At 43.9% G+C, this 21617-nt stretch overlaps 7 protein-coding genes across 13 annotated transcripts; 5 read left to right on the top strand and 2 right to left on the bottom strand.

The window, feature by feature from the left end:
• The first annotated feature begins 90 nt into the window (after positions 1-90).
• Positions 91-3584, top strand: LOC6558129. Of its 3 annotated transcripts, none has more exons than XM_032741047.2 (3): positions 91-344; positions 415-433; positions 1885-3584. In XM_032741047.2, exons 1-3 carry the CDS (start codon positions 141-143, stop codon positions 2169-2171), a joined length of 510 nt encoding a protein of 169 aa, XP_032596938.1. In that variant the 5' UTR covers positions 91-140; the 3' UTR covers positions 2172-3584. The 3 variants fall into 3 exon arrangements, with proteins under 3 accessions (XP_032596938.1, XP_001985218.1, XP_043071535.1); XM_001985182.3 differs by having other exon boundaries at positions 1870-3584; XM_043215600.1 differs by lacking the exons at positions 91-344; positions 415-433 and adding an exon at positions 1101-1643 and having other exon boundaries at positions 1870-3584.
• A 496-nt stretch (positions 3585-4080) lies between these two features.
• LOC6558118 (venom protease) lies at positions 4081-6302 on the top strand. Its single transcript, XM_001985184.3, has 6 exons — positions 4081-4668; positions 4728-4894; positions 5008-5144; positions 5208-5538; positions 5606-5851; positions 5918-6302. Exons 1-6 carry the CDS (start codon positions 4581-4583, stop codon positions 6188-6190), a joined length of 1242 nt encoding a protein of 413 aa, XP_001985220.1. The 5' UTR covers positions 4081-4580; the 3' UTR covers positions 6191-6302.
• Positions 6201-10339, bottom strand: LOC6558113 (lon protease homolog, mitochondrial). Of its 4 annotated transcripts, none has more exons than XM_032743498.1 (9): positions 9866-10339; positions 9545-9803; positions 9035-9476; positions 8751-8880; positions 8388-8692; positions 7904-8326; positions 7121-7840; positions 6684-6873; positions 6201-6617 (listed from the first exon to the last, which is right to left on the bottom strand). In XM_032743498.1, the coding sequence occupies exons 1-9, from the start codon at positions 10214-10216 to the stop codon at positions 6384-6386; spliced, it is 3054 nt and encodes a 1017-aa protein (XP_032599389.1). In that variant the 5' UTR covers positions 10217-10339; the 3' UTR covers positions 6201-6383. The 4 variants fall into 4 exon arrangements, with proteins under 4 accessions (XP_032599389.1, XP_001985221.1, XP_032599388.1 ...); XM_001985185.2 differs by having other exon boundaries at positions 9035-9422; XM_032743497.2 differs by having other exon boundaries at positions 8751-8904; positions 9866-10243.
• Positions 10340-10669: 330 nt separating this feature from the next.
• On the top strand, positions 10670-11868 carry LOC6558107 (uncharacterized protein C1450.15). Its single transcript, XM_001985186.2, has one exon. The coding sequence runs from the start codon at positions 10737-10739 to the stop codon at positions 11445-11447; it is 711 nt and encodes a 236-aa protein (XP_001985222.1). The 5' UTR covers positions 10670-10736; the 3' UTR covers positions 11448-11868.
• Positions 11859-16585, bottom strand: LOC6558085 (trafficking protein particle complex subunit 8). Its single transcript, XM_001985187.3, has 8 exons — positions 16356-16585; positions 16013-16174; positions 15029-15953; positions 14729-14977; positions 14208-14670; positions 13224-14139; positions 12740-13165; positions 11859-12672 (listed from the first exon to the last, which is right to left on the bottom strand). Exons 1-8 carry the CDS (start codon positions 16519-16521, stop codon positions 12032-12034), a joined length of 3948 nt encoding a protein of 1315 aa, XP_001985223.1. The 5' UTR covers positions 16522-16585; the 3' UTR covers positions 11859-12031.
• A 380-nt stretch (positions 16586-16965) lies between these two features.
• Positions 16966-18167, top strand: LOC6558079 (histone chaperone asf1). Its single transcript, XM_001985188.2, has one exon. The coding sequence runs from the start codon at positions 17258-17260 to the stop codon at positions 17924-17926; it is 669 nt and encodes a 222-aa protein (XP_001985224.1). The 5' UTR covers positions 16966-17257; the 3' UTR covers positions 17927-18167.
• A 532-nt stretch (positions 18168-18699) lies between these two features.
• LOC6558076 lies at positions 18700-21595 on the top strand. Of its 2 annotated transcripts, XM_032743137.2 has the most exons (4): positions 18700-18839; positions 18894-20031; positions 20084-20671; positions 20734-21595. In XM_032743137.2, the coding sequence occupies exons 1-4, from the start codon at positions 18733-18735 to the stop codon at positions 21541-21543; spliced, it is 2643 nt and encodes an 880-aa protein (XP_032599028.1). In that variant the 5' UTR covers positions 18700-18732; the 3' UTR covers positions 21544-21595. The 2 variants fall into 2 exon arrangements, with proteins under 2 accessions (XP_032599028.1, XP_001985225.2); XM_001985189.3 differs by having other exon boundaries at positions 18700-20031.
• Positions 21596-21617: the final 22 nt, after the last annotated feature.

Genomic DNA, 21617 nt, shown 5'->3' with positions numbered 1-21617 from the left:
AACGAAGCAAACACCTTGTACATACCAAAAAAAAAGAAAGAAGCGAAATCAGTGTGTGTGTTCGACAAAGGCGCAAAAGTTGCTTCGAAATTTTCGCATTATTTTTGCCAAGAAATAAATAATAATAAATAGAACGTGAAATGCATGCAAGATTTGCGGAACCTGAGCCCGCCTCACCGGACAGTGTGGATGAAATTGAAAGCGAATCGCTGGAGGCACGCATCGAGCACTTTAAGCAGAATCCCAACAACATGGCCGTGCTGCACGGCTTCATCGATGAGGTGGCCCAACGCGCCGAAACGGAGGCCAATAAGCGTGCACTCGAAGCCCATAAATTGCAACAGGTTGGCTAATCATTTATTATCCGTTAATTGCAAACGTATAATGCATTTGAAAACACGCTTATTTTTACAGGGCAAGGAGAAGCGACCGAGTAAGTAGCAGCCAATCTTTTCATCTCTCATCCATCAATTGTACTCCTTCTTCATCATTTGTTGCTATGGAAACTTAAAGTGTGTACGATCAAATGCTGCCATGCATTTGCTCGTGTAGTAGACCTTCGCGCATGAGTCCTTGTGGGATTTCTCTGTTCCAAAAAGAAAATCCTTTTATTAATTCAGTATTTAACTAGTACCTCGTGTATGTAAATCTGAAGTCTCAAGTGATTCAAGTTGAAAGACAATGGCTTAAAGTGTTTTTCTTTTTTCACACAATGAAAAGACTGAATTATAGAAGGGTAAAATATTATTTCAGTTTACGTTTATTTTTTACTGGCAGTGTTCATATTGTGAGTTAAACCCGGTTTAGATCTGTTTTATCTTAAACATTCATTTACGATTCAACTATTTGTATTATTTTTAATAGGGAATGCAATTATTTGATATTCTTAAATTGCTATGAATTAGTTTGCACTTTTAATTTAAACTTTGGCATCGCCATAATAATATGAATGTCGACAAAACTTCCCAGTCTTAAAGACTTAACATACAACTCTGGGAAATCACTTATCTGAGCCACTTAACTGTCAATTAAAGTTTGGAAAATTAAAAATTGTGAAAAAGAATAATCAGCTATCATTTTAACAACTTTAATCCATATACTTTCTGAAATGATGTAAGAATTAAGCAACTTTGTTGACTTACGTTCCTCCTTGCAATGAGTGAGTGCATCTCGTGCTGGGGTCTGCATCTCGGGTGGCAGAATGAAGGGCACCTGAGCAAAGGCCTTGGGTATACTAAATTCACCCTTTTTAGTTAAAACGCCAGCCAGTTGTGCAACGCACTTTGTATAACACTGAGTGAAATGAATAAGTCGAGGCGGTGACCAACTGAGTGAGTGGTTAATCAAACTCACCAGTAAGTCCTGTGTGGGCTCCAAGTCGAAATCGCCAATACGTATGCGATCCAGGATCTCCAGTGGCACCTTATGTTTAGCGATGCAACCGTTGCGCATCATATCCATCGATTGGGTAAATTGTTGCATTGTGACGCCGCCGCAAAATCCTGGGAACAGCATCAGCAAGCCGAGCAACAGCAGTTGCCAGAAACTGCTCCTGGACGAGAGATCGCAGACCGACCGTAGACTCATGATGTATGTAGTGCAATGCGTTGGATGTGGGCTGCATGGTGCCCTTTATAACCTTGGTGGGTGGGTGGCCACTGGCAAGTCACTTTGACAGCCGCTAATTAAAAGCGACATTAATGAAATGTAATATTTGCTTGTGATATGTTCATTTATTTTTGCTCGATTGCATGATTGAATATTTACGTTGCACTTTTCTCGTCAGCCTTTCACCAAACCTTTTTTTTATAATTTTGTTTACTTTTTTTTTCCTTCTTCAAACGTCTGCCTTGGCACTAATCTCTTTAGGTTTCGCCATACCAGATTTTAAGAACGGCAAAGTTGTGAATCGCGCCCGGGGCTTTGTGGTGCGCATCTTCGATGCCATCTGCAATTGTGCCAACAACAATGCGGCCGCAGCAACAACACGCTTTAAGCTGCGCAACAACGGAGGCAGTGCATCGACAGCTGGCGGCAAGCGGCAACAGTCGCAGGATGAGCCCGAGACGCTTGTCCTCAGTAAGAAGAAGCCATCGGCGGATGGCAAGAAGAAGGGCAAAGGTGTCACCATGGCCGACGATGTGGAGGCGGGTGTTCGACTGGTCGACTAAAGAATTCAATTCATCAAAAGCAAATGTCTATCTTAAGTCCAAGGAATATAATCAAAATATGCTAAATTTTTGTTCACCGAAAGAGCGGATACAAAAATGAAAGTCCACATTAAAGACAACTGTGCTTAAATGACCATTAGTTCTAGGCCTATGATTAAAAATTGAGAAATTACAAATGCAAAGAAAAAAATAGATGAAGCAGGAAAGAGTAATCTTCAGTAATTTCAGTGCTGCCAACTTCAAATATCTAATAGAATTGATTTCCTTCTTTGTTTTTGAGCACAACCAACGCTAAAAATTAGTTGAAAACCCGCTTTTCATTCAACAGATTGTATTAATAATAATATATTTGACAGATGGGATGGTTATTGATATTCATAAACAATTTTTCTGCGAACTTGAAATAGGATACCTTTATTTTGCTCAGATCATACTCAGCACAAATTTTAGTCTTCCCGTTGTTAGGAAAGTTCCACAAAAGAGCTTTAAATGGCACACAGTCCTCAATTGGATTAAAACTCTTGTATATCTAAATTTACCTGTATTTCAGCATTACTTTTTCAACTTATTAAACTAAATGTGATCCAACAAAAAATGAAAGAAAATATGCAAAATTAAATGTCGTTTCGACGGAACTCGTAAAGCACAAACCGTTTTTTAGGTTAGAAACTATTAAGAACACGCAACATAAAATTGAACTATTTAAAAGTAAATAAAGATCTCATTTCACATACATGCAACACAACAATCAATGAAATAAATCAAATTAAAATCACATACATACTATATATTTATGTGAATAGAGCCCAATCACAATAACAGGCCTCTCAAATTCCACCTATTGATAACTTTACAATATACAATATACATATAACATATACCCTAACATATTGATGTGTATATGCAACTATTTAGCTATGTGTGTGTAGTAGTGAATGTTTTGTGAAAACCCGCGGTTCAATACTTATATACAAGCATATAAATGTGTACTGATTTTATATACATACATTGTACTTATATACTTAGATAAATTTAGTTATTTACACCGCAATACCGTACAACTTTCTATGCCGCATCGGTTTCCATACGACACGCTCTATTTATATTTTTGTGAGACCCTTTTTGGAGACTAATTGTAAAACTTTCTACATACCTACATACTCAAAATCAAAATACAAAAAGAAAAGGAAATGAAAAATCATATAATAAACAGCTAACTGTCTTAATAAATAGATTTTTTGATATAAGAGTTGTAAAACTAAACCTGCAGACATTTATTTTGTAATGCCCAAAAGATTATACGTTTTTAATATGTATATGTTTGCTTGACGATATGTGTAATATGAAATAAAAGATACTGTTGTATTCAGTTAACAAATTTCAGCAATAAATTGTAACAATGTTTCAAAAGTGTTTGATAAGCATCTTTAAGTTGGGGATAGACAAAACAGTTAAATACAAGTTTGAGAACCAAAACAAAATGGGGATTACAAACTACATGGGCTTATTGATGATTATTTAATAAAACCTGTTTTATAGTTAGGCTGTTTCTTATTAAATATAATGCTTCACAATTTTATTGCGAATCTTTAATAAGCTGTCAGCATCTCTTCCCTCAGTCCGGTTTGAGAAGATTTATTGTTTGATGCTCAACTGACCGAAGTGGGCTGGTGATATAAGGCAAATAAATTGTACAATTTAGCAAGGTTTTTTTTTATTTATAAATATAATGTATTTAGTAATAGTTGAGATGACTTATACGGAATTGAAACCCGCCGAACAGCATCGTTAGCAATTCACGGCACGTTTCTGCCACTTTGCCATTGACATAGGCATGTTGCCGACAAAAATGAGCTTCAATTACTGAATTTATTCTAAAATGGGTTAGTTGACACTATGCCAATGAAATTGGGTCTAACTCTAAGCTCATAAGCATTAAAAGGGAACCGGCATTCCAGAGCTCCGGTTCACTGATAAGTCGTACTAAATATACATACATATAGAGTATATAGTACACATATCCATAAATATATATATAAACAGTCGAAAACTGGCTTCACTGCTTGAGCTTTCGGTATCAAATTTTGAATTCTTGTCTGGACTCTTTAAAATACGCGACTTGCAATTATTATACATTAAATAAAGTGAATAGCTTTTTTTATATAAAGTAAATCGCAAAGTTTCACACAAGTTCACATGCAAGGTGAATTATTGTAATCCAAGCTGAGCTTGGAGAGAAACAGTGAGAGAGACGTGATTTGAGATTCTATAGCTCGACTTCGGCAGCTTATCGAGAACTTTGCTAAAAACACAGCTTCGATTTCTCGCAACGGAAACGGCACGCGATAAAAATTACAATTTGCAGCTGTGGGATAAGTTTCAATTGAAGATTCAGTTTGAAAGGGTAAGATGAAGTGTTTGGAGCTAATGTTCGTCGCGCTGCTAAGCTTCAGATGGCAGCCGGTGTTGTCCAAAAGTTATTCCGTCGAGCACACGGGTGGGTAAAGTTGTTGGATTCATCACTGCCCTGTTTCAATAAATACTTTCTGGCTGTAGATCTGCTCGAGCTCAGCGACAACGATGAGTTCCTGTGGGGCGCCGCAGAGAATGAGCAACATGTACAGGCCAATAATAACAGTGATGGTGACAACGTATCCAGTTTTCTATCACGTCATCGTTTGACCAAGCGACAGGCACCAGCTCAAAGTGGCTCCGCTCTGCTGGTGAGTATTGGAAAATCACTAAAAATTTCTTTTAATAAAAATAATAGACTTTAAATTATTATAGTTAAGAAATTTGATTGTTTTTTGCTTATATTACTTTATATTTATTACAGGAAAACAAGGACTATGGCGCATGTCGCACGTCGCTTGGCGTAGCCGGACGTTGTCGCCATATCATTTACTGCCGCATGCCGGAGCTGAAGAGTGATGTGTGGCGTTTGGTTTCCCAGCTATGCATCATTGAGAAAAGGTTACGCCCAATATGATCAACTCAACCATTGAAACTCATTTCAAATACTATACGCTATTACAGTTCAATTGGCATTTGCTGCACGGAACAGTCGACAGCGTCACGCTTCAGTCCACAGTTTGTGAGCGCCAATGAGGAATCCCCGCGCATTGTCAATCAGCCGGAGAAACGTGGTTGTGGCATTACAACACGTCAATTTCCCAAGATCACTGGTGGACGTCCAGCGGAGTCGGATGAATGGCCCTGGATGGCGGCGGTGCTGCTTGAGGGTACTGAATATGTGTGGTGTGGCGGTGTGCTCATCACAGATCGCCATGTGCTAACGGCGGCTCACTGCCTGCACAAGATCCCCAAGGAGAAGATATTTGTGCGACTGGGCGAGTACAATACGCACGTAAATATATGAGGATTTCTATTCATTATTTACAAAAATTACATCTGTCTAATCCTAAAAACAAAAGGAATTGAATGAGACGCGCTTACGCGATTTCCGCGTTGGTAACATGGTCCTGCACGTGGATTATGATTCAGTAACATATGAGAATGACATTGCCATCATACGGATTGAGCGACCGACGTTGTTTAATAGCTACATATGGCCCATATGCATGCCACCGCTGAATGAAGACTGGACAGGACGCATGGGCATTGTCATGGGCTGGGGCACAATCAATTTCAGTGGTCCGCACTCCAAGATACTCATGGAAGTGAGAAGACACCAACACCCAAAGAGAATCGTTCAAACTTACTATCATGATTTGTCAACTTTTTAGGTAAATTTACCGGTGTGGAAGCAATCGGATTGCCAGGCTGCTTTTGTGGATCGCATACCGGACACGACCATGTGCGCTGGTGCCCCGGAAGGCGGCAAGGATAGCTGCCAGGGTGATAGCGGTGGTCCGTTGGTCGTACAGTTGCCCAATCAGCGCTGGGTCACCATTGGCATTGTCTCCTGGGGCTGGCGATGCGGCGAACCGAATCGTCCAGGCATATACACGCGCGTGGACCGCTTTCTGGAGTGGGTCGTTGCCAATGCGGACATATAAGATGCAGATATATTACCATATACATTTAATTTACCTGGCATTAGCTAACCAAATGCTTTGCTCTAAATACATATAGCTATTTAGATACTAATAAACAGATTAACATAGGTCATATCCAAAAAGTTTACATGAACGCAGCTTGTGTCCCCAAACACCCAACCCAAAGTGCTTAGCCTAAAGTTAGTCGATACGACTATGTGCTGGCTTGCTTAGCCGAAACACTGGCTATCTTTTCAAGCGGCGCCGCAGATTCACTTTTGCTATCTGTTTCTAATAGCTGTGGATCTGCAAAGGCAATCCTATAGACATCATCATAGTTGCTGGCAAAGTGCACTTCCAGTCCATCGGTAATGAAGCTGGGCAGCTCATCAAAGTCCTTCTTATTGTCAAAGGGCAGAATAAGACATGTGACGCCGCTGCGACGAGCCTAAAATACATAATATAGTAATACGAGTGTGATATTTTCCAAAAATGGGTTTCTGATCGAACTTACAGCAATGGTTTTCTCTTTTATGCCGCCTACAGTCAAAACCTTTCCCATTAGGGAAACCTCGCCCGTCATTGCCACATCCGGACGCACTGGCTTGCCGGTGGCTAGTGAAACCAATGCTGTGATTATAGTAACACCAGCGCTAGGTCCATCTTTCGGTGTGGCGCCCTCAGGCACATGCAGGTGAATGTGTCTGTGAAGGAAACTCAATAAGTTAAAAACTTGCACTGCGACTAATAAGGATTTCTTAAGGGTGCAGCTGCACCTCAAAAGATTAACTAAAATATATTAGTAAATACTTTGCATTACGTATAGGTAATATATTAAACTACATTTTTTTATGTCAAATACATTACGTATACCTAATCGGTTGCTTAGAGATCATTTATAGATTTGAATTGATAACCCATCAGCTAAAAGATTAGCTTTCAGCTACTTACTCTTGCTCTAGGAACTTGTTCTTTGGATCATATGTGTACAAAAAGTTTCGGGCCACAGTCAAGGCAATTTGTGCAGATTCCTTCATTACATCGCCCAGATTGCCCGTTAGGTGTAATGCTCCACTGTTCGCTTCGGGTTTCTCTGAACGAATGTGACGCCGGGATGTCTCAATGTACAACGATGATCCGCCCATGGCTGTCCAGGCCAAGCCCATGACAACACCGGCTGGTGTCGTTGCGTACATGCGATCCGAACTGAAAACTTGTTTGCCCAGGAACGTTGTTAGATTGTCGGCATTCACTGGGAACTCTTCGCCCTCTTTTTTGACCAGCCGGAAGGCCACCTTGCGTATGACCTTCTCGATTTGCTTCTGCAGATTACGCACACCAGATTCGCGACAATAGCTGCGTATGAGCATTTTTAGCGCATCCTCGGTTATGTTAACCTGTTTATCCGTTAGACCGCAGTCATTCATGGCCTGTGGTATCAGATACTGGCGCGCAATGGCTACCTTCTCTTCGGCAACATATCCAGACATTTCGATGAGTTCCATACGATCCCGCAGTGGCTCGGGTATGGTATCTATCACATTCGCTGTGCAAATGAATAAGACACGGGACAGATCAACGGGCACATCCAAATAATGGTCAAGGAAATTGGCATTTTGCTCGGGATCCAGCAACTCGAGCAGAGCAGAGCTAGGATCACCCTGATAGCCTCTGGGGGAGGGTAATTGTCTATTAGTATTTACAATCAATTACAATAATGTCGTCTTTACTTACTTTCCAATCTTATCGACCTCATCGATGAGCACCAGAGGATTCTCCGTTTTGGTCTTTTTCAGACACTGTATCAGCTTACCGGGCATGGCGCCTACGTAGGTGCGCCGATGACCCTTGATCTCCGCTACATCCGTCATTCCGCCCACACTAAAGCGGAAATACTCGCGACTCAAGGCGTTCGCTATTGATTTCGCTATGCTCGTCTTGCCAACTCCAGGCGGCCCATGGAAACACAGAATTTTGCCTTGCGTCGTACCCTTTAGAGAGCTAACAGCAATAAATTCCAAAATACGCTTCTTGATGTCTTCCATGCCATAATGATCGTTGTTTAAAATTTCGGTGGCTTTGTCAAGGCACAAGTTCTCGGGACTAATAACGCCCCAAGGCAATGAGGTGAGCCAGTCTAAATAATTTCGTGTAACGCTAGAAATAAAACCAAATTGTTGAGGTTGGACAAATGAATAATAATCGACTGACGACTCACTTGAATTCGGAACTGTGACTTTCTAAGAAGTTCAGCTTGGTCAGTTCCTCGTCAATGACAGTTTTGATGTTCTCCGGCACTGTTTTGTCCTTGAGTTTGTCGCGATATTTCTCACCGATGGCATCCTTGTCATCCTTCTCAATGCCCAGCTCCTTTTTGATGACCTTCAGCTGCTCCTGCAGTATATATTTGCGATGCTGCTGCTTGACCTTCTCCTCCACTTCGCGTCCAATCTTTTGCTGCAATCGAGACAACTCCAATTCCTTTTTAAGGAGTGCCAATGCGAGTAATAATCGCTGAGGTATCTGTATATAAACAATTGGATAAGATATACGATATAGTATTCATGAGTTCACAGCTTACATCGGTTTCCTCGAGAATTTTCTGCAGCTCAGCTGGCTCGCCCGAGGAGAGTGAGGCGCCCAAATCACACAAATAAATGGGATTATCGACAACTCGTTGATTCTGATGCAGCATTTGCTGTAAGCTTTCTCTATAATTAAAATATTCACCACTCCTATTAGGTAAGAGTGATAATAACATTTGCTGATAATCTAAGCAATTAGCATTAAATATATATGTATACATATATATATATATATATAAATATATAAATGCAATTCGCTTAACTTTAGATTGATGCATACCTGTACAAAGGATTCATGGTGATGATATCGCGCAAGGTTTTAATAATCTCTTGCGTTAAAGCTTTGACTTCTTCGGTTTGTTTGTACGCCGGCTGCTTGACATTCTCTACCTCCACAATCAGCACTGGCGGTCCATTTGGGGCTGTAGACTCTTCAGCAACATCAGCAGAGGCTGTCGCGTCATTCTCTAGCGGTTTGGTTGGTGCAGCTGCTGGCTCCACACGACCGCTGGCCAGTGGTGCCTCCAGCGTCTGACTCTGGGCAACCTCCTCGGTGGTGGCAGCATCGCTTAGATTCTGCGTTTGTCGCCGGGGTGCGCGTCCCCGTGCTTTGCGTGCGCTTCTACTGACCGATTTGAATGTGGAATCGCTAGTCGTTTGATCTTCAGCTGGGATGCGTAATTTTATATTAAAGAGTGGATATTGCAAAGTTGTCATTTTCACTGGGTTGAGAGTTGAGAGACAACGCCATTGTCAGAATAATTGGGAAGTGTTCATATGTGTCGCTTACCTGATTTCGCCGGTGGCTGCACTTCCTCCAATATTTGACCGGTGATTTTGATGCGTCGATGGGCGACAACAACCATGCGCAACTTATCGCCCAAGTCCTGCAGCTCCTGTATCTGTGCAAAGCAGCCCACGGAATACACATCGTCTATATCGTGTATAATCTCCTCCTCGCCGTCTGATTTCTTGAGAAAGACGCCCACATACGGCTGATTTAGCTTCACTTTGCGCCGTAACAGGTCCATTATAATCGGATTGGAGACCTACGAAAGAAAACAAGCGTTTTGAACAAAAAAAGACAATTTTTTGCAGTTGAGCCTTCAACCTCGACTATCTTCATGAAACGGGGAAAGAGGGGATTCCGGCGCATCGCCAGCATTGGCACGTGGGGCCACACATCTGGAACGGCAACAGTTGCCGGCAGCTGCTGCGAATCTCGATGATCTGACAACAGTTCGGGCTCGCCCTCAGCCATCGCATCATCGCCATCGCCACGCTTCCGGCTGGCGTAGAAGCGCTGTGTCTGCATCATTAAAGCGGCTCCATTGTATCGCAGAAGCCGCACCTCATTGAAATATTCAACCATGGAGCTTTGTGTATGGCGATTGCGCGCACAGGCCGCCACTGTGGACAAGCCACGCAGCATGGAACGAACACAGACGGCACGTGTAATCATCTAGGAAATTTTATAGATGCACACTAAGAGACCAATTAATTGATGAACGAAAAACAAGTGCCGCAGCAAAGAACTAAAAGTGTAAGTAAAGTGATTATGTGATAGAGCTGATGAAATGACAGCACCTCTCGATACAATTGTTGCAAAACTATCGAAGTATTATATCGATGAGCATTTATCAGTTTGTAAGATTCCACTTTATTGTTTTAAGTGTTCAAAAAAAATTTAGAGTATAACCTAAAAATAAATTGCCGCTGTAACGTTAACATTTACTATTATTGAAATCACTATTTAATTGCACAGCAAGTACAGGTAAACCTCATGTTCGGTATGCACGAAAATTTGCTTGTATCAAAACACTTCGCCTTTTGTTTGCCCCTTCACTATCGATAGATTTAATTAGTTACACATCACTACCATTTATCGAGCTATCGACCGGTCGCCAACGACACATCCATACCTAAATCGAAAGTAAATAGAAAATATTCGCAATTTTTGCCTGTATTTTTTGTGTGACAAAATGGTGTCGCGATTCGATCAACAAAAGACAAAGCACCAGCTCTTCCATGTGTCGCTCAGTCTGGCCACTATACTGATATGCATGACTTACATGCAGTATCGCCGCAATTGGGCGCATCTGGGCAGCTTCTGGGATTCACTGATCGTGCCAATTGTCTTCATTGGCGAACTGCTCAAAGTAATATTGGCCCGTTTCTTCGGTCGCATCGAGGATGGCGTATTAACCGTTAAGCAACGTCAGAAAAAGGCCGCCTATTTCACGCCACGTGAACTGCTCGGCGGACTTACGTTGCAATTTCTGTGCACGCTACTCTACGCATTTATCTGCATTATTTTGGGTGCACCAGTCTTGGCTAACTACGAGCAGACCTTTGTGCTGTCCCTCCTGATGACACTGTTAACAGTTTCGCCCACAGTCTTCCTCCTGGGCGGCGGTGGCGCCTTACAGGTCTGTTTCTGTGAGAAGCCCGACTTTGTGACCAAGTGCGAGGACACGGCGCTCCATCTGTTCAAATACAATGCCCTGGGCGGCATTCTGGGCGCTTGGGCTGGTAGTGTGGTTGCCCCGCTGGACTGGGGCCGTGACTGGCAGGTGTACCCCATACCCAATGTGATTGGTGCACTGCTGGGCAGCGCTCTGGGCAACATCTATGCTTGTACACATGTCCTGTACGCGTGTGGACGTGTTTACATGAGCAAGAAACGTGCTTAAGTACAATAATGTAATCAATATATTGATATCCTGCCACCAAATTGAAAATGTACGTTGCGCTGCCATCATATCCACATCCAATGAAGAAGCAATGAATCGCATCGTCGTCTAGTCAACCCGCTTATGATTTACAGGCATCCACATACATAAATACATATATATATATATAGATATATATACCAAAAAGCAATTAACAATACTTTAATGTTACAAGTTTAAGCAATTAATTAGCATGTACAATTAATTCATTTTAAATCAATCAACTAATAAACTAACAACTAACACTGCTATTTCCTATCTTCATCTGTTCATCATCATGTAAGACACTTGAACCCGATACTTTCCATAGCATGAGACTCACTTGACATTTAGTTCTCGTCTGTATTTGTAGATTTACAAATTAAATCAAAATTTACGCATACTTCTTCGTGTAATTTCGATATATATGGGTACAGAGTATCTTCTAATGGCTACATCATTAAATTTATGTAATACATTTGTAGATTAACAGCCAATTTATTTGCTAATTAGATCTGTGTAATCACATGCAAAAGACACAATATTTGGAACATATGGAAGTTAACCTAAGCTCGGGCTGAAAGCACAAATGTTTCATCTTCGAGGAGACAGCGCTGACCAACGTAATGCTCATTGGGCTCCCAAAAGTCAGCCACATCATCGTCGCCTAATGGCTCGCTGGCAGCTTCGCTACCTTCATCTGCCGGCAGTTGAAATTCGTGCTGGTGCGACCCATCTGTGGACAATCGGCGCCTGAGCATAGCATCAGCAACTGGAGGGCAGCTACCGGTCTCGTACAGATTGTAAAGCTTTATAAAGTGCAGACCAGTTGCTACTCGCTGCACACTATTCTTTTGCACCAGAGCGCTCCAGCTAATCGCGACGGTGGCATGTGGATCATATGTAGCAACGCTGGCATTGAACTCCTCCGTGCTGATGTTGGTGTTGAAGTAAAAGGTTTCCTCGTTGGTCAGGAAACTGTGCGGTTCCTGCAGCTGAGGCGTATGCTGCTCCAGCTGCTGGGCATGATGTGCCGGCATAATCTCCAAGCGTGACAGACGCGTTTGTAGCAGCGTTTTCAGTGTCGGCAAATCCTGAAATTGTTGCACATCTTTTGCCTGTAGACGACACTGAAAACTGCAGCATTTGCTCGATTTGAGGCAATGGTCGCCAGCCTGACCAGCGCACACTTCCATGTTGTTCAGAACTGCATAAGAGATAAGATTAACAAAAATATAATTGCTTGAATTTCGAACTCCTATCCTGTAACTTACTGTACAAATTGTTACGTTTCAACGAATACTCCTTGGAGTACAAGGACATCGAATTAATGTACACCTCCGTCAACTGTGCCGCATTCACATTCCTTAGACTAACATCTAGACCCAGCTCCCGGCTGACGGCATTGCTGACCACACAGGTGGCCTCGGCCTGCAGGCAACTCTGCACCTGGACATGCCAAATGTGACGCACCAGACGGTATTTAATCTGTGCATTGACAGCACTCGGCAGCGCATAGTAAAACAGTAGACGGAGTGTAAAGGGACCGGCGGTGTGCGGTGCCTGCAGCCACATGGATATTGTGTGTCCCTGTTGTGCATCCAGTGCTGCGTGTCCCTGTCGCTGGAGCAGACGGAAAACTCTCTGACGTCTTATTTCCTTATCCTTGACCAGCTTATCGTTCGAGAGATTTCGCAGCGCTATAAGCAAGTAACATAGATCTTAAGTCAGTAAACAAAAATGAGATCCTTCACTTACAGCTCAGTATGGTCAGAGGCATTTCTGTGCCTTGTTGCTCGAAAAGCGTCAGGCAACGCGGATTGTCGCAGCCCAAGTAGATTTCCTCGATGGGTGCAATGCCCAAGTTACGCAGCGTTATGTGAACAGGCACAATTTCACCAGCCAGCAACTCGGGGGGCACAGGACTAAAGCTGACGCTTAGGGCAGGCACCTGCGGCACCAGCTTGATGCTCAGCCTGCTGTCCAGCAGCGTCTGGGAGGATTGCTTGGCCATCGAAGGCTTAATACGTTGTGTCTCAAACTGTAAGAGGCCCAGCAAACTTGCTGCTGGCTCCACTTTGGATGCCACGCGACAGACTACGCCCAGAATGGATAGACGGCCGGTTAGCTTGGGAGTTAGCTTGAAATGGAGCAGATGCTCAGCTTGTTCGGCCAGCTCCAAGGTGGCCGGACAGGTGGTCTTTATAGCTGCACTAACAGCAGCCTTGCTAGCGCTGTCCGCGGACTGTTCGTATACACAGAGATTGGAGAGCACCTCCTCATTGTCCAGCGTTAGACGCCAGAGCAGATCAATCTCCGACAAGGTGATGGGACAACGAACACTATTGGATAGCGTCACGGCAAGTTCAATGGGCTCGCCCTGCACGGCTAGCGGGCATTCCGTAGCTGGCTGCTGTTTAGTGTACAAATAACGTGAGGGCTTGAACACAAATGGCTTATTGGATGCGGCTGTGATGACCAGCATTTCCTCGATCTTGTGCCAAATGGACTCATCCCTTGTCAAATTGGAGTTAATGTCTATATTGCTGGCTGGCACCTGTGGCGCTTGAACACTGGGAGGCTGCACTAGAGTCAGCACACGCACCGACGATTGCACAACTTGGGGCAGAGCGTGTGGCAAGAGACCAAGCTCTGGACTGCGTTTCAGTAACTCCTGCAAATCAATATTATATTAATATTAAGGTTGAGTGAATCATTAGGGAAAAGGGAAAACCGACTCACATTCTGTGTCTGTATGTACTCCTTGAGAAAACTGCTCTGCTGCTGGGCACTCTGCAAGCTGCCTGGACGCAGTAGATGGGCAAAGGAGCGACTCGCATCCTCCAGCTGCTTCAGCATATACGCCTGCTTGGCGACCGTATATTGAATATGATCCTCGGCGAGGCTCCACTGCCGCTGCTGGAAGACCTGATACGCCTGCCTGTAGCAGCGATAGGCGTGCTTCCGTTGTCCCGCCCGCGAATAGCGATTGCCGGCGAGCACAATGTGAAAAGCGTATTTACGATGCATGGGCGGCTGGGTGACCAGAAAACAATATGCAGCCTGCTCGAGCAGCAGGGCCGAGCGCAGGTCCGACTCCTCGCTAGTCATGCGTATCAGCTGCTTGGCCACATCGCCATATAGGCGCGCCGTCTTCAGGCACTCCATGCTCAACAGCGTGGCACGTGTGGCAAATTGCTGCAGTCTATAAATGATCCATAATAATAAATACAAATTATAATAAGGCTAATCAATTGACTCACTTGCACACAGTCAAATAGCAGACAATGGCATCCTCCATGTAGTCATATGTCTTACTATGCGCCGTGCCCAGCATAAACGCTGAGAGAGCAGCCATTTCCAAGGCGCCCGCATAATACTGCCAGGCGGAGTCTGCGTTGAAGTCACGCTTGGCCTGGTGATACGCTTGAAACGCTAGATTATAGTGTCCAAACATAAAGTACAGATCGCCCAGTTTGCGCGTCTGCAGCTCAGCAGATTCATTCGTATAGCTGCGAATAAATATTTAAATTTACTATAAACAAATTTAATCTTTGACTCACATGACAGCATTTTGATTGTTGGCACCCGCACCGGGTTTGCTGGTGACGAACCAACGTTTTGTGGCGCTTAGCAGCGATTTGCTGACACCCTTCTTATTGGTAACGCCCTCGCTGAGCTTGACCACCAAATGCTCAATGTAGGGTATTAGAGCGCGTACCGCATAATCCTGCACAAAGTGACGCAAATTATCAATATCGCGTGCGGCAAGGCAGCAGCCATGTGGTGCATCCACATCCAACTCGTTGGCCCACACATTCGGATTTATTGTCTGCGAGGCAATGCTTTCGCTGCTAATGCTAAACTTCGAATTGATTGCCTCGGTGGCGCTCTCTTGCATCGGACTGAGCGGATGCAACATGGTCAGATCGTTCTCCTGTACATGAGCCTGACTCTCCATTAGTTGCGACATTTGCATCGCTGGCATACTAATTACCGAGACTGCCTCTTGTGGGGATTTGGGTGCACTGAGCTCACTTGTTGTCATTCCATCGGCTTTGGGTTGTCGTTTGATGTACGTCCGCCAATAGTCCTGTATATCGCTGGCGCTATTCGGATCCGTTGAGTTAATCGACACCAAGAAGCACCTATTATCCCCGAAAGTGGACTTGAGCAGCTCAAAGCCCTGCTGGGCCCGGGACAAATCCGCCTGGCTGGCCTCGTGCAGCACCACATAGCTGTTGAGCACCTCTGTGGGCTGGAACCATTTGGGCAGCTTCTGCGGCGTAATGCTCTGCATTTGCTGCACACGCTGCGTCAGCTTCTGGGCCGTCTCAACAATCTGCGTGTCGGCGCTGGACAGGACCAGCAGACAGCTCAACAGATGACGCGTAAACTCATGCTCCGCTGGAAACTGCACGGTCAAAAAGGTTTCACGCCATTGCTCAAACCATGGCTCTGCTGTGGGCAACTCCAGATCGATGCCAGCTACAAAAAGTTATAGATTTTATGCATATTCATTTAACTGACTTTCACAAAATGCTTACCAATTGTGGCCAGTCTGGTTTTTTCGTTGTGCGCATTGGTCACCGACTCGTTGAGCATTTTGCGTGCCAGCACAGTTTGTGGCGGACGCCAGTCTACGTCACAAAAATTGAGACGCAACCCGCGCACAGAGACACTCGTCCCGGACACATCCCGAAAGTGAGCTGCACAGCAAAGGAAAATATTGCATATCAATAGATTAAAGTAGTTAATTAGTAAACATTTCTACATTCTGCTAATGACAGCAACTGTTCGATTAATGCGAATACCGTTAGCGATTCATGTTGACTCCACCTGCTTGGTGGAGATGGTTGTCGTCCCCCTCAAGTGATTTTGTTTACTCACCGTCGTTGGGGAGTTTGGCAAATGGTTGCAGCAGCTCCACAAAAGACAAGTTGTTTCGATGGCATATCTCATCGGCCATGTTACTGGTCATAACGCCGATGAGTGGCGAGAATATATTCTTGATTACATCACGCGCGTTATAATTTTGGCCCGTCAGATGTATCATAATTTTATATATTACTTTAATATTGCAACAAACACCTCCCAAATCGGCCTATCGTCCGCGGTGTGACCGTTATCACTTTTGTGGGTGTCACGCAAAAGTTATCGATTCAAATCTAGCAAGCAGGTCACACTGCTATTTAAATTACGATAAAACCGCTCAAATAAACTGGTATTTAATATGAAGTAAAAGAATTCGTTATCATAATATATTTGTATATATTATTATTCTCAAATACAACGCAACCAAATAAAACCCTTTGTAGCAAGAGGAAGAGGAATTATCAATTACGAATCTAATCATACAAAGTATAAATAAAACAATAACATAAGAGAAAATAATATAAGAAATGCAAGGAAAAGTAAGCAAAATACAGCAGTATTTTTAATGCTGCCAGTTGTTGCAGACAGTGTTGTATCGTAAAGACTGAACGTGTATTGGCAGCTGGAATTGGCGGGAAAGCGGCATATCAGCTGCTGTCATTAGTTCACCAAAATTTATTTCCTGAATAACTTGCTTCTAGCAAAATTAAAGCGAACAATCGCTAAAAATAACATTGAAGCCAATTAATTGTAAAAATAAGTGCCTATATAGCTATTTCAATTCGCTTGTACTAATAATTTGTGCAATTTCAACAAATCACGCAAAAACCGAGAAAGAAAGAAGGAAAACGCGCGCCGCTCAGCGTCATCTTTGTTCCGAAAAGTCAAAAAGGCCCTGCGCGTCATCAGTCGGCATCATGGCCAAGGTGCATATTACCAACGTTGTGGTGCTGGACAATCCGAGCAGTTTCTTCAATCCGTTTCAATTTGAACTGACATTCGAATGCATTGAGGAGCTGAAAGAGGATCTCGAATGGAAAATGATTTATGTGGGCTCCGCGGAGTCCGAGGAGCATGATCAAGTGCTGGACACTATCTACGTTGGTCCCGTACCCGAGGGCCGTCACATATTCGTCTTCCAGGCCGATCCGCCAGATGTTAGCAAAATTCCCGAACCAGATGCAGTTGGTGTCACCATTGTTCTGCTGACGTGCTCGTATCGCGGCCAGGAATTCGTACGCGTTGGCTACTATGTGAACAACGATTATGCCGATCAGGAGATGCGCGAGAATCCACCGACGAAACCGCTCTTCGACAAACTGACGCGCAATATTCTGGCCAGCAAGCCCCGCGTCACTCGTTTCAAAATCAACTGGGACGACGGACTTGGCAGCAGTAATGGCAACGGCCATGACAATAATGGACACAGCGACGCACAAATGATGCTCGACGATGGCCCATCAACGTCGTCGTCGTCGACGGCCCACCACGATGCTGCCATGGATGACAACAGTCTGGCCATGCCCATCGAGAACGGTGTCAAAGCGCTCAACGAGAACTCAAATTCACTGGCCATGGAATGTTGAGACGGGCAGGCTTGTGCAGGCGGGCAGGCGCCAGTGGCAACGGCATCAGTTCAACTGCAACAACCACACAACAACAAAGACCCGAAATACAAAATAGACACGCTGTGGCACAGACTTGTGAGCCAGCCCTTCCCTCCTCATGTCGAAAATGCGCAGCTCCTGGACTGGTCCCATTAATTAAGTACTGTAATTTAAACCTCATCGCTGTTAATAAAATTAATTATCTCTAACTCTAAAACAATCAAGATTTTATGGATTCTCTTTAAATCTGTATGTAATTGGTTGTTTTACGGCATTATCTTTCAGTTTTCTAATTGATATATATATATTTAGATATTCTTGATAAGCAGCAGAAGTCGAGCATTATCTTAGCTAGTCCCTTAGTTGCAAAGCTATCTTCTTGAAACTGATGCCTTATTATGCAGACGGATCGAATCACTATAAAATATAGCTGCTAATGGAACATTCATTCGACAGTTGAGCTTTTAAATGAAAACCTTTTTGTTTACCTGGTCACCAGGACCAAAATCATCAGTTACAGGATTTATTATGCTGTCAGCATCATCAGCGACACCAAATTTCTGTGCTTTCATAAAAACAATCTGTGACGTTTTTAAATTTGTAATCAAGTTCATATAGCTAAATATTCTCCATAGCTAAATATTTCTTATATTGATTCATTCAGGATCGATCAATAATAATGCTTAATAAAAAGTAATACTTTGCTTTGCGTTTCAACTCAAAATTTAAACAACAAATTTAAGTGAATTAAAATTCATTGTAATTAATTGAAATATATTCAAACTATGCCAGACACCAGAAAGCGCTACAATTCTCCTAGCTGTGCCGGCGAGAAGAACAATTCCGGACTCCTGACGCGTCCAATTTATAGCAAAAGTGGAGGCGCTGGCAGGTGTAGACTTTTAAAACCTAATCTTAGCCAAACTAAAGGAAATCCTTTGCCTAGCTCCAAGCTTGTTGGTCACGGGATTTCTGATAAGTATTACAGTGTTTTGAATAGCTCTCGCTATGATGCACAATTTGGCAAGGCAGCTGAGATGAAAATCCTTAAAATCCCAAGTACAGTAAAGAGAAAGAAAAATCGTTGCGATGTTGGACTTACCCGCCCCAATTCCAAGGAGTTGCTTCAATCAAAATGCGTCCCGGATTTTGGCATATATCTGAAGGCATTTGCACTGATCTACATACTGCCCGAGGAGGATTGGCTACCCGAAAATATTGGACGACTGCTGGCTGAGGGTGAGGAGTTATTTGACGCCGACACTGACGGAGATTATGCCGATGGACCGATGCACGAATCCGGCATTTACATCAAGCGCACCTTTATGCTGGGTGGACACAATTTCACATTGGAATTGAGACCGCCCTGCCAGCAACATCGATTTCCACACATTATCAGCAATCTGAAGCCTGTGCTCCAAAACTTCTTTCGCACCTCGCATTATTGTATGTTTCACCATAGAGGGTTTCACTTGCTCATCTGGCGACGGCGCAAACTCTTCTTCATTATGGATGTGCGCAGACGACACGGCGATGCTGTGAATAGTTTGCCGCATAGAGTTGAAATGTTGTCCTGCCTGCAGACGCTCGACAATGTCGTCTATTTGCTTGCTAATCTGAGTGACTGCAAGGGATGCGATGAGTTCGCCCTGCGTGAGCTGATCGTGAGCCGACTGGTCACTCCCGATGGACGCACCTTTCTACGAAACCACAATCAAATCTCCACGGAGTATAGTGTCGTCAATAAGAACTATGCCTATCTCAAGAGCAATTTGCATCTCTCGCTGAATCCGGCGAACATGCTGCGCAATGGCGGCAGCTTGATTGTGGGTGTGACTGGCATATTGGCAGCCAACATCGAGCATCCTGCCTCGTGGAATACGAGCACACTGGATCGCATCATCTGCTTTGGGTTCGATCTCTATCGCAGTTGTTGGTGCCCCAATGCGCAGGATTGTTCGCTCTGTTCGCCCATTGACCTGGACACATTTCCCACACAGGTGCGTCTTGGCCAGTTTGTGGCCGAGATCAAATTGCTGCCCGAGATGTGGAGCGGATCATGGCGAGGGAGTCTCACTTACCTGGTGAGAACTTCTTTTATCTATCTTCTACTATTATATCTATTCAAACTCTCAGGACATCGATGGTTCAAGCAAGATACGCCAGGTGCTGAAGACATACGGCAACGCACTGTTCCAGATCAATAGTCAGATCTACACACTTTGGTACAGAGACGACAATTACTATTTACTCGATCCGTATCGGCACTTTGTGATGACGACGAGCCCCGCAACGTCAGAGAATGGGATTACGAAATGCCCCAAATGGGCCACGGTGCGCATGTTTCCGGATTTGCCCAATATGCTCAGCGTGTTTCATCAATTGCTCAGGGAGTCCAATCGTCATTCGACACTTTTTGTTCATGTGGTCGCCATTAAGCATATAGCCAAATGCCCGCCAGACTATGTCCTAAAGCCAATGCCACCGAATATTGTTCCCAATTTGAAGCCGCTAAATGCAACTATTAGTTTTCCCCAGAAGCTGAGCAACGCGGAGCAACTGCTGGCCGAGGACAGCGACTATGAGCCGGATGTGTCCAATGACCCGGAAGACGCAACTGATGTGGAGAGTTTTACGCTAATCAATAGTGACCTAAAGAACATTGAAGTGAAGGTGGAGGTGCTAAAATCTTCGCGAGCCAAGTATGACATTCACAAGGAATTTGTAAGTAGAAGAGCCCTGAAAGCTGTAAGCGGCTAATAACAAAACCTTTAATCATCCGACAGTCTGCGCTCAGCAAGCCGACAAAAGCAACTCAAATCACAACTAAAGTCAAAGACTATGTAAAGGACAATAAGACCACAAATAGATTGAACTGTTTGCGCAGGAAACATTGCACTGTTGATCCCAACAAAAATGGAACTGCATCTGTCAAACGGAAAGCAGAATTGAAGTCAACCACATCAACCGCAACTGCCGTGAATCCGACATCAACAACAAGACAACCACACGGAACTGACAAGTTATCCAATATTGATGCTAAAATGTGTGCCATGTATCAACACCTTCCAATTGATCGTAATAAAATTGGTGGCTTGGGTCAATGTTCACGCTGCTCTGCAGGGCAAACCGCTGGCAATGTGTCTCAGACGAGCTATCAATCGGCTCAACAACCAGATGAGTCACTTGCGAAAGATTTAATGCCAGAGATGAAGTATCCCGCTTATAGCAGCAAACCCAAGAATCTGGCCATCGTTGGTTCCGAGAGCGGCACCGTGGAGAGTCTGAACCGTTTGCTGGATGCTGCTTTTGGGGTAACCAATCGTGTGCTCACCATGACGCCATGGGGCAACTATGTGGTCTTTCGTGTGCCTGGCCACAAGCTGGATTCGGCGAATCCCAATTGGTTTTTCTTATTCGATGGCTGCACTTGCAAAATTGATTGCTTCAGGCACTTGGATCTGAGCAAAGGCACCGACGGCCTACTACCCTTCAAGAGCCAATCGAATTTGGTCTCCTTCATGATTGATTCCCGGGAGACGAGAGCCTTGGCATTGCTGCGCAGTCGATTGGAGCAGCCTAGTCGCGGCACTTAAGAGCTTCGATTTTAATATTTTATATATGTTAGACGGTATTCGGTTATTATAATAAAATTATTATTATTATAAAT

The sequence above is a fragment of the Drosophila grimshawi genome, unplaced genomic scaffold, assembly GCF_018153295.1.
Source record: "Drosophila grimshawi isolate 15287-2541.00 unplaced genomic scaffold, ASM1815329v1 contig_44, whole genome shotgun sequence".
NCBI classification, from domain to species: Eukaryota; Metazoa; Arthropoda; class Insecta; order Diptera; family Drosophilidae; genus Drosophila; species Drosophila grimshawi.
Note: the sequence above shows the minus strand (reverse complement) of the source record. Positions and strands in the feature narration are given on the sequence as shown.

Bases quoted from the DNA above. Each gene is read 5' to 3' on its own strand.
- LOC6558129 (XM_043215600.1), top strand. From the start codon at position 1,397: ATGCGATCCAGGATCTCCAGTGGCACCTTATGTTTAGCGATGCAACCG. The intron at 1,644-1,869 runs GTGGGTGGGTGG...TAATCTCTTTAG, and splicing joins TGGTGCCCTTTATAACCTTG to GTTTCGCCATACCAGATTTT.
- LOC6558118 (XM_001985184.3), top strand. From the start codon at position 4,581: ATGAAGTGTTTGGAGCTAATGTTCGTCGCGCTGCTAAGCTTCAGATGG. The intron at 5,145-5,207 runs GTTACGCCCAAT...ACGCTATTACAG, and splicing joins CTATGCATCATTGAGAAAAG to TTCAATTGGCATTTGCTGCA. The intron at 5,539-5,605 runs GTAAATATATGA...TAAAAACAAAAG, and splicing joins TGGGCGAGTACAATACGCAC to GAATTGAATGAGACGCGCTT.
- LOC6558113 (XM_032743497.2), bottom strand. From the start codon at position 10,216: ATGATTACACGTGCCGTCTGTGTTCGTTCCATGCTGCGTGGCTTGTCC. The intron at 9,804-9,865 runs GTTGAAGGCTCA...TTTCTTTCGTAG, and splicing joins GTTTCATGAAGATAGTCGAG to GTCTCCAATCCGATTATAAT. The intron at 8,693-8,750 runs GTAAGCTGTGAA...GTTTATATACAG, and splicing joins AAATTCTCGAGGAAACCGAT to ATACCTCAGCGATTATTACT.
- LOC6558107 (XM_001985186.2), top strand. From the start codon at position 10,737: ATGGTGTCGCGATTCGATCAACAAAAGACAAAGCACCAGCTCTTCCAT.
- LOC6558085 (XM_001985187.3), bottom strand. From the start codon at position 16,521: ATGATACATCTGACGGGCCAAAATTATAACGCGCGTGATGTAATCAAG. The intron at 14,671-14,728 runs GTGAGTCAATTG...GATCATTTATAG, and splicing joins TGCTATTTGACTGTGTGCAA to ACTGCAGCAATTTGCCACAC. The intron at 13,166-13,223 runs GTAAGTGAAGGA...ACTTGCTTATAG, and splicing joins GCCTCTGACCATACTGAGCT to CGCTGCGAAATCTCTCGAAC.
- LOC6558079 (XM_001985188.2), top strand. From the start codon at position 17,258: ATGGCCAAGGTGCATATTACCAACGTTGTGGTGCTGGACAATCCGAGC.
- LOC6558076 (XM_001985189.3), top strand. From the start codon at position 18,733: ATGCCAGACACCAGAAAGCGCTACAATTCTCCTAGCTGTGCCGGCGAG. The intron at 20,032-20,083 runs GTGAGAACTTCT...TCAAACTCTCAG, and splicing joins GAGGGAGTCTCACTTACCTG to GACATCGATGGTTCAAGCAA. The intron at 20,672-20,733 runs GTAAGTAGAAGA...ATCATCCGACAG, and splicing joins ATGACATTCACAAGGAATTT to TCTGCGCTCAGCAAGCCGAC.